The sequence below is a fragment of the Phyllostomus hastatus genome, unplaced genomic scaffold, assembly GCF_019186645.2.
Source record: "Phyllostomus hastatus isolate PE091 unplaced genomic scaffold, TTU_PhHast_1.1 phas_scaffold_182, whole genome shotgun sequence".
NCBI lineage: Eukaryota > Metazoa > Chordata > Mammalia > Chiroptera > Phyllostomidae > Phyllostomus > Phyllostomus hastatus.
In genome coordinates, this window is record NW_025334013.1 from 3,264,462 (window position 1) to 3,288,729 (window position 24,268).

General features: G+C 55.8%; 1 protein-coding gene across 13 annotated transcripts in view; it reads left to right on the plus strand.

Annotated features, from left to right (window-relative positions):
* The window catches only part of CAMTA1 (calmodulin binding transcription activator 1), a 731,766-nt gene that overhangs the window by 75,116 nt on the left and 632,382 nt on the right, over positions 1-24,268 (plus strand). Inside the window, exons 4-5 of one of the 13 annotated variants that reach the window (XR_006787936.1) lie at positions 1,745-1,828; positions 13,962-14,095. The exons of 10 other annotated variants lie outside the window; for them this stretch is intronic. Coding sequence is in view for 1 of the 3 variants with exons in the window: in XM_045858558.1 (XP_045714514.1) it covers positions 1,745-1,753 (9 nt within the window). In the remaining 2 variants the exon portion in view is untranslated. Of the gene's footprint in view, positions 1-1,742; positions 2,039-13,961; positions 14,096-24,268 lie in introns of those variants that run through there. 2 more of the 13 variants (XM_045858558.1, XM_045858550.1) reach the window with 2 other exon arrangements.

Genomic DNA, 24,268 nt, shown 5'->3' on the forward strand with positions numbered 1-24,268 from the left:
TTTTTCTCATTCTTAATAGGAAATTTTTTAGTAAAACAAAACTTGACTAATGTTACACCGCTGGCTTCTCGCCTTTTCTTACAAAGATGCTGAAGTGGTCTGAATAACAATGCTACTAAAACAGCGTGTGCATCGTGTGGATGGGGTATTGATTCCGTCTATAGCGTGCAGAATTGCCTGCGTGCCTCCCAGCAACAAATACATGTGTGACAGGCTTTATGGGGGATGAGCATTCCCGAGAAATGAAATGCTGGTTTACTTTTCAGTAGCTATGGGACTTAAAAAAAATCATGGTTTGAGAAACAAGGCCTCAGGGCACCAACACACGTGTGTCTAGTGTAGGAAGCCCTGCTGTGAGTGATTTTTAACAGAACCTAATCAGGGAAACAGAAACCTGACGTTCGTGGAGTTTGTTGACAGGCAAGATCTTGGAGATACTGCGGGTTGGGGTCTGATGTCTCAACGGAGTGAGTGGTAATGTGATCTTTTTGCTGGCGGAGGGTCTTTGAAAAAAAAAAAAAAAAGCAACATCTGAAATGCAAATAAAGAGAAGCGCAGTGAAACGAGGTTTGCCTGGATTTATCGATCGCTCTAAGCCACCAGAAAGGATATACTTACTGTTCCTTTTAATAAAATCATTCTGGGTAGTTGTCAGTATTGAAATCTCCAAGTATTTTCGGAATTTGATAGGTATCGTGGGATGGAACTGCACTAGGAGGCTGGAAGGAGAGAGATGGAACTTAGTGCGTTTCTGCTAGTTGTGCTCCCCTTTACTCTTAAAACAGGGAGCCCTTGTCGACACAGCCTGCTAGGGATTAGGGTGCTGGAATCAGGGAAGGTAGGCGAGGAGAGATTATGTCATCACGGTGGCATCCATCCTATTCGCTAGCGAAGTGGACACGGAAATGAATGTAACTATTAATTGTTATGCTTGCTGTGGCCGCATAGTTGTGTTTGGCGTGACGTAGGTAGTTGCTGTATGTTGCAAAGCAAAATCTTAGCTCTCTGTATTCTTCTGAAAACATAATCTCTCTTAGTTGGCTAATGGGGAAGGTAAGTGAGTAACAGCATTTGTTGAAGGAATCGAAGCCGAGCCTGTCACATGCTTTTCCCCTGCAAGATAGCCCTGGTGTCAACTTTCTGGCAGCCCCGTGGAATTGCAGTAGAACTAGCAAGTGATTTTGCTTCAGATGTCTTTTTGCCCCTGTGCTGTGTGAGTTGATGTGAGAACAGAGCTTAATAGATATAGTTGCACAGTTTATTTTATCATGTATCACTTTATTGCTGTCTTCTAGAACATTGTTATACTAAATGTTCCAATAATGGAAATTTTATGCAGCTACTTCAGATGAAACAAATTTGCAAAACTCAATTTTGGAACTCATTCCTTGAGGAGAGGAAAAAAAACTCACCACGCTGTGACCAAATTAGATTTCTGATATGTTGGCGACTTGTCAAACACTGTCATTCCCAGAAATCGGGGTGTGGGGTCTGGTGGAAGTGTCAGTGCTTCTCAATTTATAATTGGGGTTATTTTGGGTTTTAATATGATTGAATGGTTAATTTTGTACAAAGATTTTGTTGGTAACAGGTAATTAAAATTTGGTTTTGTACCTAAATAAAATGGCTCTACATGAAGTCAGGAATGACTGTGTTCAGTTACCAGGGAGCCTTCTTTTCAAGAACTGCGTTTTAATTTCTCAGAGATGTCAGTTTTACTTACTGGAGCTCCTTTGTTTTGCAGAGATCATGACGCAGCCGCCCTTTTGGATTTCTTTTTAATAATGTGTGACCCTTCACCTTTGATCCCCTGACCTGCATTACCTTGGTAACCATTTCATTTTTTAATTTAATTTCATTTTTTAATTTTGGTGTGCAAGCTGTAACATTTCATCTCTCAAAGTGTAACGTGCTGATTTCCTCAAATAGAGATATCCCTTTGAGTGATAAATTTGCAAAATGCTGTCTTCATTTTCTGTATTAAAATTCATTTCAGTTTTTAAAATAAAATGTAATCTGTGTTTTCATCCTTTTAAAATTTTAGTTTAATGAGTACATTTCCCCATACAGTATATCTCTATTTCTATTCATATTTTGCAATCGCTAAATTAACTTGTGGTTCACAGAGATCTCTCCCTCACCCCCCTGCTTCCTTCCTTTTCTCTCTCTCCTCCCCCGCATCCCCCCTCACACACACGGCACCACAACCCCTTCCCTCCCATGCACGCACACCCTCATCATCGCCACACCCTCCACCTTTTTGCAGATTAACTCCTGTTTCTTTTAGAAATCGTGGCAACTTGAATTTATTACTCTCAGCTGCCACATTGTACAGCCTTAGATGACATTTTGTATTCTCGAGTATTGTTGGGAGAGAAGGTTTAGCCCTTTAATTCCATGTATGGTATGGGCTAGAAGATAAGAAAGTTGTCTCGTTTCCAAAATTCACCTTTCTCCTTTAATATTTTATTTCTTTATTTGAGGCATAAGTTAAGAATAAACAACATTTTACTAACATGATCAAAAATGTCCTTTTGTAACTCTGCCGAAGTCTGGTCAGCTGTGATGGTCCGTGTAACCAGATTGCTTGATGCCATATGCTGTTTTAGGACTGTTTTTCAGATGATGCATTTTTTAAATTATAGTCTTCTTTTCAGAAAATTCTTATTCTAAAGCAAACAACCCGAATCTAAAAACAAAAGTCAGGCTTGAGTTTATTTTTTGAACTGGAAAGATACCTCCAAGAAATCGTGTTCTTAAAAAAAAAATCGTGTGAGATCTCTTAGCATGGCCTACCGAAGCACAGATTATTTTTTAAGTGTCTCATTATTTTATTGTCTAACATTTAATGCTGATGCTTTAATTGCACACAGCTGAAGCTGCTAAATGAGCACTGAAATGGATGTAAGTCCTTTCTGAGCTTTGTGGGTACCTATAAAAGTTTATGTCATTCATTAGAATCACAGATTAAAATTAGTTGCAGTGAGCTGTTCATGGTGATAGGAGCGCTGACGAACTCTTCCCCAGGCTTACTGGCTCGTTTTCGTCTGCACTGCTTCCGTAGCTGGAAGACTGCCTTTGGCCTGTTGGGTGTCTTTCCACAGAATCGCGAAGCATCAGCTGCGAAATGCAAATAGGTGAAACATCTTATGATAATAAAGCCAGAAAGTACATGGAGTAAATGTCCCAATAGTTGGGAGCAACTGATTTATCCAACCTTGCGTTTTAAGGTGATTTTTAATGCAAATGCTCTTAGCACCGTGTAGGGATGTTTCCCCATCCCATCTTTTATCCGTGCCTCTGACAGCCTGTCCTTCCCCTCCCGCCCCGCTCCCAGGTGCCACGGAGCTCGGGCCGACGGTTCTGAGACTCGCGGGCTGAGCGGGCGGCTCCACTCCTCGTGCTCAGGCAGCCCTGACCCCGCCAGAGCCCGAGGGCGAGCCGTCTGGTGGTCCCTAGAGAGTCACCGCTCCCTGGTGGCAGAAGAGGGCCTCGTGCATGTCCCCTGGGGCTCCCCTGGCATCAGAGAGTCTGGTCCTTTACTCAGAAGTCCAGTAAGAGTGGAAGAGACAACAGGTGCAGAAGAGAAAATTTTGTTTTTAATTTTGATGCTTTATTTTGCATTTAGGTCAATTAGATTTTGTTTAACGTTTTCTGCTTAATACATTTTAAGGTAATCTAGTTTTTCTAAGATAGCTTGTGTATGGACACATTACTTATTATCAGTCATCATTGGTTATGTGGTTAGTATTTAGGAATTCTGGTAGGTTTTGGCCACGTGGATGTAGTTTTTGTAACCAGGATTCAATGAGAAAACCTTAGTGTGAGAACCAAGGAACCTGCTTATGACCAGCAGGGTTTCTGGGTAGCCATTGGTGTCTTTTAAGTCAGCCACAAACTGAAAAACCCAAATTGAGAGACTTCCACGTTGGCATTTGAAACAGTGAGTTGTTTGGCCCCCTCCGTAGGGGGTGCGAACCGTCCCGCTGGTTCTGCCTCGCTCGCACTCGTGTGAAGCGTGGGTCTTGTGTGTCTCCGACTTGCTTTCTAGGGTGGTTGGCCAGGCACATAAGACACTGATGACGGAGACGTGGGGAACTTAGAAGAGGTGCTTTTGAACTTAAACTGCATCCTGTGGCTGGTCGATGACAGGCGCAGTCGATGACAGGCGCAGTCGACAAGCTGAGGGGCAGGGCCTAAACCCTCTGGGGAAGGGCTGGGGGCATGGGCTCAGGGCCAGGATGCCCTGGGTCAAATCCCACCTCGGCGCCTTGCAGCGGTCTGACCCCAACAGATTCCCTGACCTCTCCGAGTCTCAGTTTCCTCCTCGTTAAAGGGGCGCAGACCATAATAGTCTTACTTCAGGGCCACGGTGTGTGCAGGGGGGCGTGCAGCGTGGCCGTGGCCGTGGGGCCCCGCTCACCAGCAGAAGCCCAGGCAGGAGGGTGTTCAGTGAACTGGAGTTCCGGCAGGTGGGGTGGGGGGGGCACACACGCCTCACACAGAGTTAAACTTGAAGGACGCCCCTGGTAGTTTCTGCCACGGCCCTGGAGACTCATGTGTGCTTCTAGAGTGAGGAGCTGGTGCCTGGAGGTAAATCTGGGCTCCTCACCTTTTGGGAAGAAAAGTTTAGGTGATTAAGAGCTACTTAACCCTTGCTGCTAGGTGCTTTTGTTTTGGCTGTTTTTGGCTGTAGAGACACAAGAAAAGAGGCCCGTGGGAGACCCAGAATCAGCACTTACTCTGTCCCTTTTGGCCTCTGTAAGCTAACTGGCTTTCAAGGAGTCAGAATGCGTTGAACTGATTAAAGATTTTTACCCAGAGGCCTCAGCGCTCGCCCTACTAAATGAGAGGGCAGGACGTCTGCTGTCCCGTGTCCTTCCAGGGCTTCTGTACGTTTTGGTTCCCTGAGTCTGGGAGGGAGCCGGTGTGTTACCCCGTCTGCACCCAGGAACACTGCTGTTCGGGTCCACCCAGTCAGCTCTCGCAGGCCACACCCCTCGTCCCGCGCAGACCTGGGCCCCAGACCCGGCGCTGCCCTGGCCCTGGCACCTGCTGCCTGACACTCCCTGGCAGACCCCGTTGCACCCCTGACAAGCAGTGGTTCTGCCATCTGGTTACAGGGACCTCCCTCAGCTGTGCTCCCTCCCACCCTCACTGCCAGCACTCTGACTTCGTGAGGCCTCCAGCCACCGGCCGCCGCCACACGCCCTCCAGGAAGGCCCTGCCATTCACGTGGTACATGTAGGGACCTCCTCCACCGTGGCTGCACGTCCGGGCCGCTTGTACGGCTGTGAAATGCGGCGCGCTGGCCCCATCCCAGACTCTCGTGCGGCTGCTGAGCAGGGGGGCGCTGGCCGATCGGCACAGAGATCCAGGACGTGCACATTACAAACCGGAGAAAAGGGGATGATTTGTGCATGTGTAGACCTGAGTTTGCAGAGCCTGGGCCAGTGCTGGTCCTTCTCTTGCACTGTGACCTGAAGTGGGCCTTCGTGGGCCAGGTCGGCACTTCGGCCGCCCTCCGCCAGCACCCTGTCTGTGCGGAGGGTCCCGGCCACCCTCCCTGTAGAACACAGTCTCCTGCAGACGGGCGCCGGACCCCCACGAAAACCAGGCTGGAGATGAGCCCAGGGCCGCGCGAAATCGAGGACCACGCTTCTCCCTCTGTCACGCTTTCACCTTCCCTTTTCTCCCCCTCGCGAGTGAGGTTACTTTTCCATTCCCTCCTCTCTTCTCCCTCCCAGCATCTCCTCCTCGCCTTCCTCATCTTCTGTCCCGCAGATGCTAGGGGACGCCTGTCTGTCATCAGACGGGAAAGCTACTCCTTCTAGGGGCCTGGCGTACAGTAGGTGTTCAGATGGACGGTTCTTGATTTGTCTTAGAACAGAGCTTTCAAAGGAGTAGGTACTGCCCCTCATTAGCCTAAAAATGGTCAGGTTTGTTTGTGGCTGGCTGTCCTGACGCGGGTGGTGTGCCATGGAAACTGAGGGCTTTAGTTTGAGGAATGCAGGCCAGGTGGCAGTCCCCGACAGGGCAGAGGGCCGGCAATAGGCCGTTGGGACTGTTCTGGAGGCCCGCATCTCGGGCTTCCAGAGCCCCCGCGGCAGAGTCCGCAGAGCTGGGAGGTCTGGGGTCCTGGGCCAGAGCCCTGGCTCGGGGGTGATGGACCCGCTCCTGAGGGGCAGCCCTTCCTGGAGGCTGCTGGGTCCGTCACATGCCCTGGGGGGGCGGAGTGCAGGCCGTGGCACCCTGAGTGCCTGGAGAGGGAGGGAGCAGTGGTCAGAGTCACCGTTCCCCTGCACTCCCGCCCCCCCACCCCCAGGAGCAAGTTTCCGAGGGCTGGCGGATGCGGCCCTGGGCAGCTGCCAGCTGTGTGGCAGGCACGGGCGAGTCAGTTCTGACGGCCTCAGCCCCTCTGGTGCAGTGAGGAGACCAGGTCGATGGCATGGGAGGAGGATGCAGGGGCGTTTCTGGCCTTCTTCAGTGAAAGCCCGCCCTGGCCAGAAAGAGGAAGGAGGCGGCAGCAGCAGGACCACTGCCCGCTGCGCCCCTGGGAGACGGCGCTGGCGGTCCCCGTGCCGCTACGCCACCCCCCTCAGGCTTCCACACCCGCCTTTTCTTTTTTTTTTTTTTTTAAATCCTCACCTGAGGGCATTTTTTCCATGCTTTTAGTGAGAGGGGCAGGGAGAGAAACAGTGATGCAAGAGAGAAGCATCAGTGGGTTTCCTCTGATACACGCCCAGACTGGGGATCGAGGATTGAACCCACAACCTAGGTACGTGCCCTGACCGAGAATTGAACCCTCAACATTTTGGTCACGGGACGACGCTCCAACCAACCGAGCCCCGCCGGCCAGGGCCCACACCCGTCTGCAGGCGGGTTCAGGAACAGGCCGCACGGCAGCCCGGCGGCACACGTGCCTGCCCCGCACGCATTGTGACGTTCTGGCTTTCATCATCCAGCCCTTTCTCGCTCCCCCGCGCTGGTCCTTCTGAGCGTTGTGCCCCCTTAGCCCTTCAGTTTCCCGGAGAGAAGCCGGGGCCCTCCCTTCCTCTGCGGTCACCGTCCGCACGGGAGGGCTGCCGGGGAGGTCGGCGCTCTGGCTGCGGCTGTTTGCTCCGCTTTCCTTCGCCCGAGCTGGTGCTCGCACGGTGTAGACCCTCAGCGAGCTTTCCTCCGCCTTCCATGCTTGTTAGCACAGGTAATTAAGAACAGGAGCTGATAGACCGCACGTATCTGCGCAGAGATGTATCTGTAATTAAAGTTTTAATTAAAGAGACACCAGACCAGGCAGATGGTTCTTACCCCCACTCCCTGTAAACCAGACAGCCACCGCTTTCCCATCTTGCAAACCAGCAAAGTAGAGAGCAAGCAGCACTTGTGGAGGTGCTCTCGGGGGAAGGGGTGCTCCCCGGGGGAAGGGGTGCCCCCGAAGGTACAGGTGCTCCCCGGGGGGAGGGGCGCTCCATTAAGGAGCCATAATCTAATTTGGGGAGCATTCTGTGTGATGCCGAATACAGGGATGATCATTGCAGCCTGAAATGGAAACACAATACATCAAAGTTATGTCCCAACCAAAGCTCTTAAGCCTCAAGTCAAGGGCATTACCGCAGGCCAGCTGGTGTATCACAAGGCGTGTGGTTTTGCTAGATCACAAAAGCTGACAAAGTGTTATTTGGGATCAGCAGCTAAATGCGGGCTTCAGTCAGCGCGCCAGCCTGGGTTTTCAGCTCTTGCCGCCTCGTGGCAGCGCGGTGTTCAGCGGGGGCGTGTGCCCGCCCAGCTCACGCAGGTCCCCCGTGCTGTCTGTGTCACCGCAACCTGAAGGACCCGCCACGCGCAGACTTTAAAACACAACCACCACGGGAGATGAGAGGAAAAAACGTGTTACTCCCCAGACCCTTGCCCCTGTGAGCCACAGCCGTCTGCTCCGGCGCCTCACGGCGGGGCCGGGCCGGCCGGCCGGCAGTGGCACCTCTTGGTGGGGCCCATACCGGTTCCCCGTGACCGCTTGGGCCTCCTCCACTCCCGGTTTCCTGCCCTTCGTGGTCCTTCGCTTAGCCGTGCCCGCGGTTGGCTGGTGCTCAGGGCAGGCGGGCCGTCACGCAACCGAAGCGCGCGCCGGTCGGTAGTACGCGCTTCCACCGCCCACGCCTCGCCGGGTCGCTGCCTCCCGGGCGGAGCCACTGCTGAGGAGGGTCGTTTTCTGTGTCCCTGGGAAACATCTTGGTGTGGAGGGTGAGGGGGTAGCTTTTGCTCTGCTTAACTCCGGGTGACCTTCTCTCCCCCGTGTCTTTGAGAGGACAGAAGGCTGTTGCGTCAAAAAGGGCCCGTGCCACACAGGGCCGGGAATGAGTGTTTTCACTCCAAGGACCTTGTCACGCAAACGGCAGGACCGGGAAGCACTGCCACAGCTCTCAGTGCCGTTGTGCGTCAGAGCTCCGTCCCCGCCGTCCCCGTAGAAGTGCCGGGCCCCTGAGAGCCGCGGCTTGCCGAGGGAGACGCGGGGAGGGCGGGTCGCCGGGAGTGTCCTCACCGCCTCCTGCTCGGGGAGGGCGTCCGTGGTTTCACGAGACGCTTGTTTTCAGAGGTCAGTCAGATGTCAGCTGCTCGGGTGAACCGTCCGCTGCGCTGTGTCCGGGAGGCCCTGTTAGATCGACACCGCGCCGGGCCGCAAGGGACGCATGGCGCTTTCCGTGCGGAGCTTGAACCCGCCTGGCTATGGAACCCACGTCCTCACTTCGGCTAGAGACCGAACACGTGACCTGCGAGGGCACAGCACAGCCGCAGGTGTGGGGGGGTTCTCTCGAGGGGACGTGGTCACCGTTGTGCCTCCCTTTGGGCGGCGAGTAGGGAAACACCACGACAGACCGCCTGGGCTCGGAGGGGTCTGTGCTCTCGTTCCGCAGTGGGTTTGGAGAAGCGCTGGCTTCCTCGATCCTTGTGTGATGAGGGAGTGCTGCCCTCGCCCACGGAGTGACCGCACTCAGACGTCTGCTCGTTTTGCTCAGTGAATGTTACTGGATGCCTGCACCGGGCCCCGTCCTGGGTGCCCGGGACAAAGCAGTAAACAAGACGAGACCGGTCCCCTCCCAGAGCTTATGTTCTGGGCGGGGCGGGGAGGGCGGTAAGCAGAAAACAAGTGACGCTAAGGGAGCGGTCACTCCCGCCCGCCCGCCCGCCCGCACTGGGAGGAGGCAGGGGCCGTCTCCTCGCCCCACAGAGGGGGTGCTGGGCACAGCGGGGCAGGCCCACCTGGCGCAGCGTCACGCAGCCCGTGCGTGGTGCTGGCGGCACGCCAGCCCAGGTCGCCGCCTCCAGGTGGCATGCTCCTGAACACCATGCGGTCTCGTTCCTGTCCCAGACGGCCTGGTCTGTGTCTGTCTGAAGAAACAGAGAAATAAGTGTCAGGAGCTAGTAAGCATGACAAAGACCAGTGAAACCAGGAAAACCATCTAGAGGGTCCTAACTGTTTAAACTGTTTGCCGAGGGCGGGCACCGTTTAGATGGTGTGACTTGCGCACGGGTCCCCCCTAGGGTGATTTGAGGAAGTGACACCCTGTGGGTGTCTGCAGTAAGCGCGTTCCCAGCGAGGGGATCGCGGGGCTGAGGCCCCGAGGTGGAGGTGGGTTTGGCAACAGCAGAGAGAAGTGGGGAGCAGAGCGGGGTCCGGCGTGGTTGCTTTGAGTGTGCCTGGTGGGGAGGAGGGCCGAGGTAGCCGGGGTGCTAGCCCGGCGGGCCCGTCGGTTGTGGGAAGGTCTCTGATTCTTCTGAACGAGGAGGGGAGCCATTTGAGAATCGTGGAGCGGGGACAGGGCGAGATTAAAAGGGCCGCTTTGAGTGGAGTGCAGACAACAGTCGACGGCAGGGGTCGCCACGGCAGGGCCCGAGGGCCACGTTCAGCCTGTCGTCTGCTTCTGGGCGGCCAGCAAACTGAAAAGCTTTTTACATTATCCAGTGGTTGGAAAAAAATAGGATGAATAATAATATTTTGTGACACATGAAAACGATACGAACTTCAAAAGTCACTGTCCACTTCAGCTCTAGTTTTATCGGAACAGGGCCACGCTCATTCATTCACGTGTTGTCTGGGGCTGCTTTTGAGCCTCAGCAGCCGAGCAGTTATGACAGACCACCTGGCTCCCAGAGCCTGAAGTCCCCCCCTCTCTGGCCCCTTAGGAGATGTTTGCTGGCCCTGGCACAGGGGGATGGGGGCGGAAGCAGGGAGACCACGAGGAGACCAGCTCCGTTGCAAGGGCCGACGGTGCTGGGAGCAGGCTGGAGGGAGCAGGCAGCTGCCGGGATGGGGGTGCTTCAGGAGGGGAGCAGGCCAGGCCCCGTGAGGTGTGGGCCCTGCCCTGGTCTGGCGCTGGGCTGCTGGAGGAGCGCGAGCCGCCCTCACTGAGACTGGGAAGACGCGGGGGCCGCAGCCCGCGGAGGAAGGGTGCAGACACAGCCAGAGGTGTGTTGTGGGTGCGCCAGCTCCGAGATGCCAAGTGCAGGTGCCGGATGGGCAGTCACAGGGTGCGAGTCCGTGCTCGCGAGGAGGGGCCTGGTCTGGGCTGCTCAGCGTTTTCAGCGCGTGGAGTGCTCTCCGAGCTCTCGGCGTGGTGGTTTCCTGCAGGGGGTGTGAGTGGGCAGAGAAGGTCGGGGGCTGCAGTGGGGAGAGGCAGGAGGAGAAGGAAGGAAGGGGAAAGGGAGGGGACAGCCAGAGGAGGAGAGGTGCGGAGGGGGCGTCAGGTGCTGAGAGCTGGACTGAAGGTCAGTGAGAGCCGGACTGAGCGCCGGCCCCAGGTCCGGCCGCAAGCACAGCGGTCCTTCCAGTGCCATGGGGAGGACAGGCCCGGGTCGGGCTGGTTCACGCAGAGAGGGCGAGGATGGGGAGGGGCTGGTGCTTTCAAGGAGCTGTTTTCTGGGAGCGGCAGAGCTGGGTTCCACTGGGGGTTGGGGTTTCACCCGGGAGTACCGCGGGGGGCAGGAGGGGCCCTCAGTGGAAGTGACACTGGGGTCTGCGGGTTCCAGGACTCGGGTCAGGGCTGGTTGGAGGGGCCCGGTGGGGCGCTTGCCTTTGGTCTGGTGAAGGGAACATTTCAGGGGAACATCAAGGCCTAAGGCAGCACAGTGCCGTGGACATGCAGCGTGGGCCACGCGGGTCGTCGTGCGGGTGCTAGTCGCCATGTTCTCAGACAGTATGCGGCCACCAATGAGGTTAACTTCAATAACGTTTTGTGTAGCCCAGTGTTTGTAAGATAGGTGAGCATGTCATCGGTGTAAATCCATCGAGATACGAGTGCTGTACGTTATTTTGTGCGGAGTCTTTGAACTCGGGCGGGTTTACACCCCCAGCACATCTCGGCTCAGACTGGACCCAGCTCCAGTGCCCACTAGCCACGCGGCTCCTGGCTGCGCACTAGGCAGCGGAGGTTCTGGGGATGACGGTGGAGGTGAGTCCAAGGTTATCGGGGAGAGGGTCAAGGAACAGGAGGCCGCGGTTTATGAAGATTGTCCGTGTGGGTGTCAGACCACCGTGACCCCGGTGAGAGGGGGAGGGGCGCTTCTGCGGCCTCTGCCCACCAAAAGCACCCGCTGACCCGGCCCCATCCCCACTTCCTAAGGCACCTGCGAGCCTCTCGCCTCATTTCAAGGGGCACCTCCTTGGAGTCGTGGGTTTCGGGCAACAGTTCTAAGTCAGAGTAAAGTTTCAGGGCGCACAGGCCGTGGTTTTGACAGGCTCGTCCCAAAATGGCAGCTTTTCGTTTGGGTTTTCACTTGTGTCTGTAAGATCTTTTCTTGACTCACTAGTGACACTTGAACTCAGTGCAGGCAACTCATTACAGCTGTGATTCCTTCCCCAGGACAGGTAGCCTTTAGAACCGCATCCACATTCGGTCGAGTCTTTAGATTCCCGTGTCTATCTTGGCACAGTCCTTGAGCTCTGTCGGTGGCACGTGGCTCCGCAGCCCGCGTGGCCGCCCGCCTCTCTCTCCGAGGCTGGCCCTCCTCACACAGCCGGCGCCCCCCGGCCCCTGCCGCCCTCGTGGGCTTGGAGAGGCAGGTGTGACCAGCCTTCACCAAGCAGGGAAAAGGAATCTGTTTGGGTCCACGCTGTGTCTTGAAAGGTTCCTAAACATTGGTGGCGAGGTCAGAAAGCTGTTTTTCAGCCGTGTAGCCCAGGAACAGGAAGAGGGGGTGTTTGGAAAGGGTAGAAGCAGGACCAGCTCGGCAGCACACAGGCTGCGACCCCCTGTTCAGATGGGGAGCCCCAGGGGGAGGTGGGCAGATGCCCCCATCCTGTCCCTTTGTCAGGACGGGGTGACTACGTGCCCTCTTCGGTTTGTCTCCTGCCGTGGGAAGGTTGGCCACAGAGCGCTGGAAACCCTAGCAGCCCCCACGCTCAGGGAGAGCCCTTCTGGGGCCCGTGTTTCTGCACCGCGTGCGCTCGGGCGCCCTCTCTGTCGAAGGGGTGATCTTCTGGCTGGTGCGCTTCACACGAGCCAGCGTCGCGAGAGCGCGAGACCTGGGTAGTGTGCGTCCCGGCGGCGTCCAGCCTGGAGCCGCCGTGCGAGAGCTCGCGGGGAGCCCGTCTGGCCACTGCTGCCCCTGTTGACCGGGGCGTCCTTCCCGCACCGCTCTGCGCACGTGACAGCAAACCCCGAGAACACAATTTGGTAACAATGGGTGCTCGCTCTCGTTACATCCATTTTCTCAAGCTCTCTTTATTCTAATTAAAGTGTTTTCATCTGATGGAGAAGAGCATGAATGCTGAGAACTGGAAATTAAGCAAGAAATTAGAAGAACATTAATGGCCTTATTGCTGTTTGGTTTGAGGTTTTTCTCTCCACTGAATGGTCTTTTGCTTATAAAGTCACCCCTTCCACATAAATCTTTGTGGCATCATAATGTATCCCAGCAAAAGAAGAGCTGTTTCACGTTGCCACTGTTAAATTATAACGTGTTATGTAAGAGAACCGAAGTATGAGCTCAGGAAGGCAGGGCTGACGTGACAACTGAGTTTGGCGCACGCACAGCTGTGGTTCGTCCTCGAGTGGAGGGCAGCGTGCGCTTTGACCTGTGCTCATGGTGCTCATGTAGAGCTGGCCCACTAGCATGCTTTTGTTGCAATTTTTGCCTCAAAAATTACAAGCTGTAACATTTAAGCTTGTCATTTATTCCTTCAGAAATGCACGCTGAAAGTTAAACTGGAGCCCGCCTGGCCAGCGTAGCCTCACCGAGACAGACAGGCCCTCGCCCGGCCTCGCGCTCGGGGGCTAGAACTCACACACACCCAGCTCTCCGCGTGGTGCCGTGTGCCGTGGGTTTGCCTTTGCTGACTGTTCACGAGTTAGCACTCGTTAACCCGAAACTCCGTCCCTGGGTGTACACGCAGGACAGGGTAGAGAAATGCCAACCCCCAGGGCCTTCCTGGTCAAACCAGCCTTGCTCCCCCACCAGCTGGCCTGCCCCGCCCCCTCCCGCCCCCTCCTGTCCCCTCCCATCCCCTCCCGTCCCTCCACAGTCCTGGCCTTTCACACAGGCTCCTTCCTCCTCCAGCCCACCCTCCCCCCACCATTCTGTCGCCCCTGGCAGGCAGCCTTTCTGGAGGCCGGCCTGGGTGTTCTCTCTCCCCGCACCCTGTCTCTGCAGCCTGTCCTGTCCTCTCGCTCCACTCTCATCCCGGGCACTGCTGTCTGTCCCTGTGAGGGCCCTTGCCGTGTTGTCGTGTGACGTACCTTGTGGTCGGTACCCTGAATGTGCTCAGCGGGGGTGCCTCGGGGGCGGGCACTGGGCCTCACCTGTTTCTGTCTCCCCAGAGCCCAGCCCGGCGCCTGTGTGTGGCGGCAGGGGATGAATGGGGGACGCGGCCCGAACTCGGGAAGGGGAATGTAACTTCAAGCCAAAGAGGTAAACTTAACGACTGTCTTGGGGCAGCAGAGTGAACCCTGTTTTTGTTCATGTAGGTCTTAAAGTTTTGGTGGCAGAGAGCACATGTGCAAAGAGTGGTGGAAGACGGATCAGGAGCTGCTGCTTCCACAGAGACGATCGCGTTTCATATAAAAAAATGTAATTTACATGTGATTGCCTTGAAACCTTCAATTTGTTGTTCTGGTGCCTTAATTAACTACTTAATTAGTTGAATAACTCCTGGGGAAATAGATCATAACTGTCACGGGGACTTTCCCCGTAAGAAGTGCGCAGCTCTTTCCATGACGCGTCCTTGTTAGCACCACCTCCGGGCTGTGAGAGGGACTGGCCTCCCAGCCCCGGCCACGCGCGCCCGGGTGGCGTGGCGGGTCCTGTCTGCTGAGCTCCACCCGCCGGAATTCGGTGGTGACACTCACATCGTCATTTTGAGGTTTGGAATCAAGTCCCAAACTGGGAAAACCAATTAGGCAGCATCCCTCCCGACACGCTCCCAACTCGCCCCGTAAGACTCATTAGCGCAGTGTTCAGCGTTTCCCCACGCGGCTCACGTTGCGGCTTTTCCCTCCGGGGGTGCTTGAGTAGGGGGAGGTGAGTGGGAGGCAGCTCGGAGAGAACAGGTCCCGGGAGGTCCTCTGTGGGCGTGCATCGCGGCGGTCAGCGGGGCGGCGCTTGGGGCCCCCTGCCGCTCCCCGCGATCGCGAAGTGGCCAGAAGCGCTGGTCCTGCTCCTCACCCGGGGTCCCTCTGAAACGCTGTCGTTCTCTCGCCCAGGGAGCAGCGACAGGCAGCGCTAGGGATTGCGGTTACGATGTCCACCCCTCAGCCCTGGGCTGCAGCTCAAAGTCTGAGCGGAGCGCCCCCCCCCCCCCTCGGAGCGTTGGGTGCCGTCACGCCCCTCTGGCGCGGGGAGCCGGCCGCGCACGGCGCTCCCGGGGACGCTGCGGCAGGACAGCGGGACGAGGACGGAGGGGGTGGCCGCGCGTGCTTCGTCAGTGAAGATCACTCTAAAGTCATTGTGCACCGGGCCTGAGCCGGGACCGTCTGCGAACCTGCGGTTTGGTTCAATTTAATTTGGTTCAGTTTAATTTGATCCTTTAAAAAGTTTTGCGGCCTTGTAAAGATACAGTCTACAGCCCAATAAAAGTTATGCTGTCATAGCTTTGTAATGATTGCAGAGAAAGATGATAAAAGATCCAGTTTTGAGTAACTGTAGGGAAATAAGTCAGACACGTGGGCATACGTGTGTGTGGTGTGTCGGAATGCCTCTGTACATGTACATGTGTGTGTTTAATGTGTATGTACTTCAGATCGTCTTCATCCCGTTCCCTCTGCCTCTGGAAATGGGGCAGGTTTTCTTCAGTTAAACACAGAAATAGAAGTGACGGTCTCGACCCATTTTACACTTGTTTATTTCGGGCGCGCACCACTCCCTGGTTCCCGGGCGCAGTGAGAAGAGGCCCCGCAGGGCGGAGCCGGAGCCGGAGCCGGCAGGGCTGACGCGCTGGAGTGACGGCTGGCGGGACTCTCGGGGACAGCGTGGCCGTCCCGCCGGCTCTGGATCTGGCTTCAAGACAGTTCTCCTAGTGAATCACTTGTGCTCAACACCCGAAGTTGATTTGAAGCGAATGTTACTAAAAATGAAGTAGTTTGAAGCTGACGCCCTCTTGCTTCACCCAGGGTTATTGTGAAGGGGACCCCAGAGCCCGACCTGGCCCTGGAAGAGCAGGTCTCAGTCTGCACGCCACCTGGTCACCAGGCCTCCGTGACCACCCTCACACCCCAAGGCCACTCCCAGCCCCTGCACAAGCTCCTGTTCTCGCGAGAGCACTCAACACCGCCCCTGGTTCGGCACTTACGTGCTGTGGCATCCGTCACCTGTGAGAGTGGGAGCTCCGTGAGAGCAGGGCCTCTGCCTCGCGGCCCTCATTGCCACAGCACGCGCAGGGCGGTGCTGGGCGCGGCGCAGAGTCCACGCCGGTGCTGTGGAGTGAGCGAGTGGAGGGGCCCACCCACGCTGTGTGCCAGCGTCCGTGCCTCCTGCGGAGGAAGGGGAAGGGCTGGCCGGCGGGAGAAGCGCGAGTCGCGCCTCGGGACCGCTCTAACGGAGGCCACCGGTGGGAGTCTGGAAAGGGACATCGGGAAATAGAAACGGAAGAGGCAGACATTTAAAATGATCCTTGATATTTAATAATTTAAAGTAACAAATCTTGGCATCAATTAAAACCCCCCAAATATTTTCTAGATCAAATGGGCATTCACAGAGGTATGGCCTGGAGGAGATCATTCGGGTAACACTAGCTTGCGTGCTTTTGTTCCAGCTTATCTTCGTGTCACTGCATCTTTAGTGCGCGCATTGGGATAGGCTGATACTGTTCTTGAAAACTTTTGAGGAGGTTTTTTTTTTTTTGTAAATGCAAAGCAAAAACAAAACCAAGGGGACAGTATCCTGTGGTGTAGGCCATCATCTCAAGGTGAGGTTATTTGTGGCACTAACTTGTGATGAATTGTTTGAAGAACACACCTTTTTTGGGTATGGCATATATCGTCAGATTTTCTTCATTGTAGTTTCAACTTGGGTTGTTCATTGCACACTGAAAGAATCGACTAAAACCAGAAAGAAACAAAGGCTCATTGCTCTCGAATTGTATTTCACATAGAGGAGAGATATTTCTGATCAACATTTGTAATGAACTCAGTAATATGTTTCAGTTTCTTGTAAAGAAAGTGTGAAAAGCAAAGATCAGATTTTTATGCACCACGAAGCAAAACAAAAGCAAAAACCCTTCCAGGGCATAATGCATTTTTCATTAAACTTATTGCTGAATTGTTTTGATCACGTGATCTTACCCAGCCATGAAAGTATCAGAAGTGTGAATTCTGGGGTGAAGAAATAATTGCAGGAGGTGGTTAATGAGGCAGAACTCACAAATCTGCATTTATAGTTTTGTGGACAAATAAATCATCAGGGGAAGATACAACTGTAAAGAAAAATTCTTGATTGCATTCCAGAAATGCAAGGTTGAACTTTTTACCAAAATAGCATTTTGCAGCCTCTCGGAGGGACATTGTGAGTGTTACATGTGATGTGCTCAGAATAGCAACACAGGGCGTCGTGAACCCTGGTGAATGTTCGTATTTATTCTTACAAGGGTTGGAGTGGGGAAGATTAGATCATGGCTTAATCGCGCATAATAAACTGTGCGCTCTAATTTTATTATGCTGAATGTCCACGTGTAATGCAATCAAGGGTAGCTTTTTAAAGCGCCGAAGAAGCTGGAATGTTTTCCTGGTGCTCCTCTTGGTGGTCATGTAAAAGGTGCCACAGCAGTTAGTCTAGATGACAGCCTTAGTGGCAGAAAGATGTGGGAGCAAGTGTGCACCGCCTGGTTTCCTGTCCATAGCGCGGAACTCCGACTAGCGTGCCCTGTTCAGCACACCCCCAGCGCTGTCTGTGTGTGCTTCTGAGGTGTGCAGAGTTCGGTGGAAAGTTACGACCAACCAGCGCTTAAAGCTGCTGTCAAAATTGCACACTTGGCACTTCATTGATTTGGAATCAGGTTTCACTCAACGTTCCTGCAGCTTACACGTGTGACGTAAGAATTCCCAGAGCGGGCGCTGCATGAGTTAGTGCCCTCTGCTGGCACGCAGAGGGCATCGGGCGGAGGGGGCTTGACCCGGGAGCCTTCAGACAGCTGTTCTGGACACGGGCCCCTCGTCCCCGGCTCTGCCCCAGAGGTTCTTTCCGTCCTGGTGGGGGTTGGTTTGTGCCCATCTGGAGTGCTGTGTCTTCACGTCTGGTGCTGGCCCGTTTCCGGCTCCCTGCGGCCCGGCCCTGGCGTCCACCGGCCTTCCAGGAGCTGCAGTGAGCCTGCTCTTGCCGCGCAGGCTGTGGGCAAACTCGTGGGCTAGAGTGCTCAGGCGAACTTGCTGTAGGAAGGTACGCCCACGTGCCCAGGTTTTCCACGGGGGACCGGGGCATCCATGTTTGGGTGCATCTCTTCCGTTGCGTTTTCAAGGGTTGGGAACCGTGTGGCTCCCTGGACTGTGATGGCCCTTGGGTGCAGCTTGAGAGGAGCCCACCCCGTGGGCCGACACTCGGTGGGCAGCCCCGCCTCCTCCACTTGGGTCCCTTAGACAGACTCAGTTATGCTTTGGGGTCCACCCCGGAACGGGGTCCCATCTGCGTCTCTGAGAGGGTGGGTCTCGGGGACAGCCGCCCCTCGGCCTCGTGTGAGTTCCTTCAGCCGTGAGGTGGGCTGCTGCCGAGTCCAGCCTCTGCGAAGACACGGCGGGTGTGGGTTGGAATGGGTTGGTAGGCGAAGACGTCTTACCAAACCGAATGGCTCACAGTGCTATTGAATACACGTTAATTTCCCCCTCCCCTCAAAAGCTGCTCCCCCTTTTTAAATTTAAAAGGCCGTGTAGAAAACCTTTACTTTAGAATAACTTCACGTTTACAGCAAGAGGCAAAGATGGCACAGAGTTTCCATATACCCCTCACCTGATCTCTGCCAACCTCACTTGGATGCCGTCGAGTTTTCCTGATCGCATTTTTTACGTAATATCCCTGGGGACTGCGGTCAGACGCAGCTCGAAGTGCTGGTTTGGCGCTTAGCTGTTCGCTCAGGGCGAAGCGGCCGCCTTGACTAGTTCTGCTGCGGCTGTGGCGTTTGCCTCCGACCATCCTTCTGCTTTTTCCTTGGTCCCTGTCCATGCCCCCTCGATACAAGAATAACCTTTGGTTTCCTGGGATCCTAACACCTAAGTCGTTTCCTGTTTATGCAGATAGGGAGTTGCGCCAGCCGGAGGACGGCCTGGGCAGGGCAGGCCGTTCTTGGCAGTGTTTCGGGAGGCGGGTGGGGCGTGCTCGAAGCCTCGGGGCTGCTTCTCATGCCTCCCAGGTTAGGTCTCGGTAGAAGCACTTGCGCTTCCCACAGCCCCCGCTCCCTGCACGTACTAGACGAAGTGAGGGAGGCCAAGCAGGGACCTGGCTGAAGCCATGCAGCAAGAATCAGAGCCCAGGTCCACGAGAGCCCTTCCGTAGGCACAGGCTGCGCCCCCAGTCCAGGCCCCCGCCAGCTTTCCTGCCATAAACGTGGCTTCGAAAACGCCTCTTCCCCCCCTTTAAACTGGCCAGATTCTACCCAGTGGTCCCGTTTGTGCTTTTAAAATGCATGACAATTCTTTGGTACCTGATGGCCAGTTTACATATTTTGTTTCAGCCAGATCCTCACTGCATGTCAGGAGATGGGCATCGCTAGACTTGATTTAACAGAACCGCACCGGGGCCGGGGGTGGCTGCAGCCTCTTTGGAGGCGCGTGCCGTCTGTGAGCTCTGGGCCGCATGTCACGCTGCAGAGAAACCTTAACGGGAGAGGCTCCTGCGGCATCTTTCCTCCAAGAGCCACTGAGACACTTGACTAAGAAGATGACGGAGACTGAGAGGGGATAAGTGGGCCAGGTTCTTGAAAGATCAGTGGGTGTCTCATTTAATTAAACACTAGAATCTAGTCAGGAACGGAAGCGAGGGTCACAAGAAAATATTTTCGCAAGCACGGTGGGGGTGGGTGCTCTTCCGTGAACTCTGAGAACCGTCCCTGTGGTTTACACGCTGCGCCTGCTGTCCTGTTGGCTTCGTGTCTGGCTGCGTCTCATTGATCCTGAGACACATCCCGAAGCCGTGAGTGGCAGCTGTCTCGGGCTGCGCCGTCTCACCGTGTTGGCTGAGACTGGGGGGTGTTTTTTCTTTTTCAATCAATAACACAGACAAATCTACAAAGCCAACGTCAAGTGTAAGACTTAAGGTGCGTTTTAATCTTCTGAAGTTCTGACGGTCTCATTCGAGATCCATCTTCTCTCTTCTATTTTTTAAGCTGACAAAGCATCCTCGTGTTTGCCCGGTCCTGGCCCGGCCCCTCGGAATTCTGGGGTGGCATCCCAGAACAGCCTGGGGGCTTTCTCAGCGCCTCCACCTTGGTGGGCGCGCTGTCCCCTTATGGCAGTTTCAGACATCCCGCAGGAAAAGCTTTGTTGGCACTGTTCTGGTTGCCCTCTTCAGGTTTGATGCTTTTAGGAAGTTACAAAGCAGACGGGCCGTGTGGCTGGGCGGGGAAGTTGGGTAACCATTGGTCGGAGAGGGTCCCTGTTGACATGTTTGCAGAACTCAAAATAAGGTGTCAGTTTCACGTGCACATCGTGGGGGAGGGCGTGTCAGAATCGGCTCCCGTCCCATTGGGACGCCCCTGGGACTGAGCCCGAGAAGTTAGACTCGATGGGTCCCTCAGCTGCCATTGGCCCGTGGATGTGGCTGTGGGTCATTGGAGAGGGGGTCGCTCCTGCCCGTCCCTGAGCGTGGGGCGTCCTGTGGCCGGGGTCGCCCGTGTGAGAGGGGGGTGCTCTGTGTTCATTGGCAGCTCCCTGGCACCGACTGTTTAGAAAGCAAAGGAAGACTGGTCGTGCGATTTACAGTGAGGACCACACACCCCGAGCCCACGCCCCGCAGAGGATCCCGTCACTCGGATGTTTGCTCAGCTTACATTCTTCAGCCACGCGTGGGCTTTGTCCCCGTTTCTTTCCTTTCTCTGTGCGTTGCCCCCAAGGTAGTTCCACACTGGGAAACGAACCGGCCCCACAGTCACGTGCTGGGAAGCACGGTCTGTGCCCAGAGGGGTCTGTGCGCAGTGGTGCCGTGGGGCCTGCACGGCAGAGAGCACGGGCTCGCGGCTGGTGAGCATGAGACAGTGGGCGTGGCCTGGGGACGAGCCCGCCGCCTTCCCCGTCGCCGTCTGTCCTGGACTAAAATAGGCGTGTGAAGCAGGGTTTGCATTTTAAGTTCAGTTTTGAGAACCCCCCCATTCATTCCGAATGCAGAGTTGCTGGGAAGTTTGCTGTAAAGGCGATGCCCCCTCTAATTCTGTGAACCCAATAAAATCCAATAAAAATAGCACAGAATAAAATTTAATTATGCTGTACTGAATATTTCATGTGGAATTACGGGGCAAGAGCTGCCTTTAAAAAGCCTTAGGTTTGGAAAGAATAAAGGCTTTGTAGGTTCTTTGGAAGATACTATAATTAAAAGATTTGCTCAAAAGTATTCTTCCTTTTTTGAAGAGTTTAAAGAAATCCATCCCTGTCTCCCCAAATTGATCACCTCTTAAACAGCGGCCCTGCTCCGAGGAAGGGCGGCGAGGCTGCCGCTCAGCTGATTTGACGGCTGCTTTCCGTAAATGCGAAACGGCTTTTTAATCTTCTGGTTTAGATGTTTAATAGAAAGTAAATGTTTGACTTGCTTTGGTTTCTGCCGAACCTGTATTTAAATCCACGCAAACAGTTTGAATAAAGTGAAAACAGCACTGGACTAGCTATTTTAAACATTTCAGGATGTAAGAATGCTAAATGGGGTTCCCTTTTAAAAATAGAAATGGCTGCTGCATTTCCATAATTACTGCTAACTAGCACAACATTTTAAATGGTGACAAACTCCGGGCGGAGGAAATATCTGTCTGAAAAAGCCTGGTGACGGGAAGCCGAAGGTGCTGGGGAGCGGCTGCTCTGCGCAGAGGGCGGTTTGCGGGGCCGGGGGCCCGGGTCCGTTCTGCCAGGAGGGCAGGCCGCTCTGGAGGGGCCCTCGGGAGCCGTCCCGAGGCCAGAGCTCATCAGCCTTGCATGCTGAAGCGTGGTTGTGGGTTCGAATCCCTAAACCTGCCTTTCCGTGCTAGGGAGGGAGGGAGGGTGTGGTGCCCCCTGTCGTGAGAGGTGAAGGTGGAGGTTCAGTGCTGGCGAGGAGCGCATGGCGGGTGTTTGCGGAAACGAAGACGGGGCTGACGTGCAGACTCCGCAGCACTTCCAGCGGGGGGCTCTCCGCACCCCGAACACGCAGCCCACCCGCAGTGCGCGTGCTCCTGTCGCCGGGCTGCCCCCGAGCCTTTGCTGGGACAGCCCTCCCCCTTTCCCGTGTAGACGCCTCGTCCCCAGGCTCGCGCCCTGCCTGTAACCAGGGAGAGGCCACCACCAGCCTGCCCAGACCCCGTGACGACTCTCCACCCGCCTGGGGCCATTGGCCTGCGTGTCCTGCTCCCTGCTCCAGCCCTCAGCTCCCGCCACCCACCCATCCTTGGGGCACCTTGACCGTGGCCATCCCCAGAGCACACTGCACACGCTTCTCGTTTGCATTAGCCGTTTCCTCCACGCGCATTGCCCTCCCCCCGGCCCCCCAGGCTTCGTGTGCTGGCTGCTTCGTGCCACTGGGGTCTCCCCTCAGAGGCCGCCTCCTCAGAGAGGCCCTCCCCGGACAGCCCAGCCTGGCGTAGTCCCCTATCACTCTACAGTAGCAGGTTTTGTTTTTTTTTTAAAAAATAGCATTTATTGTCTATTGTTGCATAGACAATTTTCCTTTTTCTTGTCACCGCCCCCACCCCATGTAAGCTCTTTCAGGGCAGCAGGGACCTGCCCGTGTCCTCTCCGGGTGTACCCCCCCGTCAGTTGGTAGGGCCCAGAAGTGCCCAGGGCATCGCTGGGGAGGGGGGTGCAGGAGAGGAACCCTGGAGGCCACGCTTGTCCAAGGCGAGTGCTGACCCGTGTATCAGCGCCTGCAGGGGCGGTCCTCAAGGCCTGGTCGTCCCCGGCGGTTTTTGACACTGTTGAGGAAACATTGCTCTAAACCGTGCCTTTTGGCATTGGAAGTTGAAGTTTGGGGATTCACAGGATGGCTGTACTTACACGGAATCAGCCTGCATCCCAGGAAGGACGTCAGCATGGTTCTAACAGCCTCCCCACCCTCCCCCCACCCCTGCCCCCAGTCACATGAAACAGTGTTCCCAGCCGTCTCAGCTCCTAAGAGGTGATCTGCCCCGTGGCTGGGCAGGGCACCCGCACTCCCGTGTGAACCCACTCACACCTTTCCAGACCCCCAGACCCCTGGATCCCTCTCCTGTGTTTTGTTTTGAACACGAGGGGGCCGCTTTCTAAGCGCAGTGTTCATTCTGGGCTAGGGAACAGGTCTGCCAGGATGTCGGTGTTTGCAGAAGTCTGAGCTTCGGTGGGCAGCGTTTGGCTTCCTTGGTTCTCCTCCTGGCGCCACGTCAGATTCTTGGAGGAAGCGTGGCAAGGTTACTGCTACCGGGAATGTCGGTGAGGGCGCTCAGCTTAAGTGGTTCAGGGTGTGCCTCCCGGGAGGGGAGCATCCCTCCGGAAGGAAGGGCTCCATCTGCAGCTCCTTGGATCTGGAGCGGCTTCCTTCTGAACCTCAGACGAGCCGGCTGGGGCTGAGCTGGGGAGGTCGGGAGGCCCCGGGCGCTGACAAGGCCTGGGGAGCTGTCCATGGTGCTGGCCGCGGCTGGGCCGCAGGAGTAACACAGTGGCTGCTGGGGAGCTCCCGGCGCCGTGGACCTGTTTGGGGCTGAGGCCCGGCACAAAGCCCTCGAGCTGGTGGGGCTGGCACCTGATGTCCCCCAGGCCAGGGTGCCTCGACTGTGTGGCCCCACTGCCTGGCTGGAGGGAGGCCTGCCCCTGGCCTGTGCAGCAGGAGACGCGGACACGAAGGCTGGTGGATGGGGCTGGACACGGGGTTTCAGCCGGCTTCCGAAGGGCCTTGCACGTGGGAAGTGGGTGACTGGCCCACGCTGGCGAGCTGGTGGTGTGTGTTTAGGGTCAGCGGGTGGCGGGGAGCACGTGCCGCGTGCAGTTTTCTAGTCACTGGAAGCCACTTTCCCCGCACAGGAAACACTGTGAGACGCCACCTGCTGCGTCCCCCTGCGTTGTGTCACGTTCCTGGTGCCGCCCTGTGGCTGGCTGCTTTTGAAGGTGACGCGCTGGCTCCGTGAACTGGACCCTCTTAACGCGTTCCCGCTCATTCCACGAAACGGTCAGGGACCTGAAAGGGTCTTCGAAGGGCCTTCCCTCAGGGGCCGTTAGAATTGGTGCGGCGGGGGCTGGCCCCGCCTGGCGCGCAGTCGGTGTACGCGGTGGCTGTCGCCCAGGGGATTGGTGGTTCCAGAAGGAAACAGAGCGGGCCGTCTGATCTGACCTGGGGGAGTGAGGTCGGCCCTTTGGGATGGGCATGCGGGTTGTGGTGTTGCGCTGGTGTGGAGTGTTAGCCCAGAGAGAGCCCGCGTTCACTCCTGTCCACGGCTTTTCATGGCCTTACAGAGCCGAGATGGTTTCCTGCCTGCCACCGCTTGGCTTTCTCTGTCGAGTCCGTCCTCTCCTGCCTGGGGTAACTGCAGGCATTTCTGGCTCTGCCCCCCCCCCCCCGCCCCCCACGCCACAGTTGGGAGACCCTGTGCACCCACAGGCGTGGCCTGGGGAGGCTAGGGCTCTGCTGCCTCGGGGGCTGGCCTGCAGTT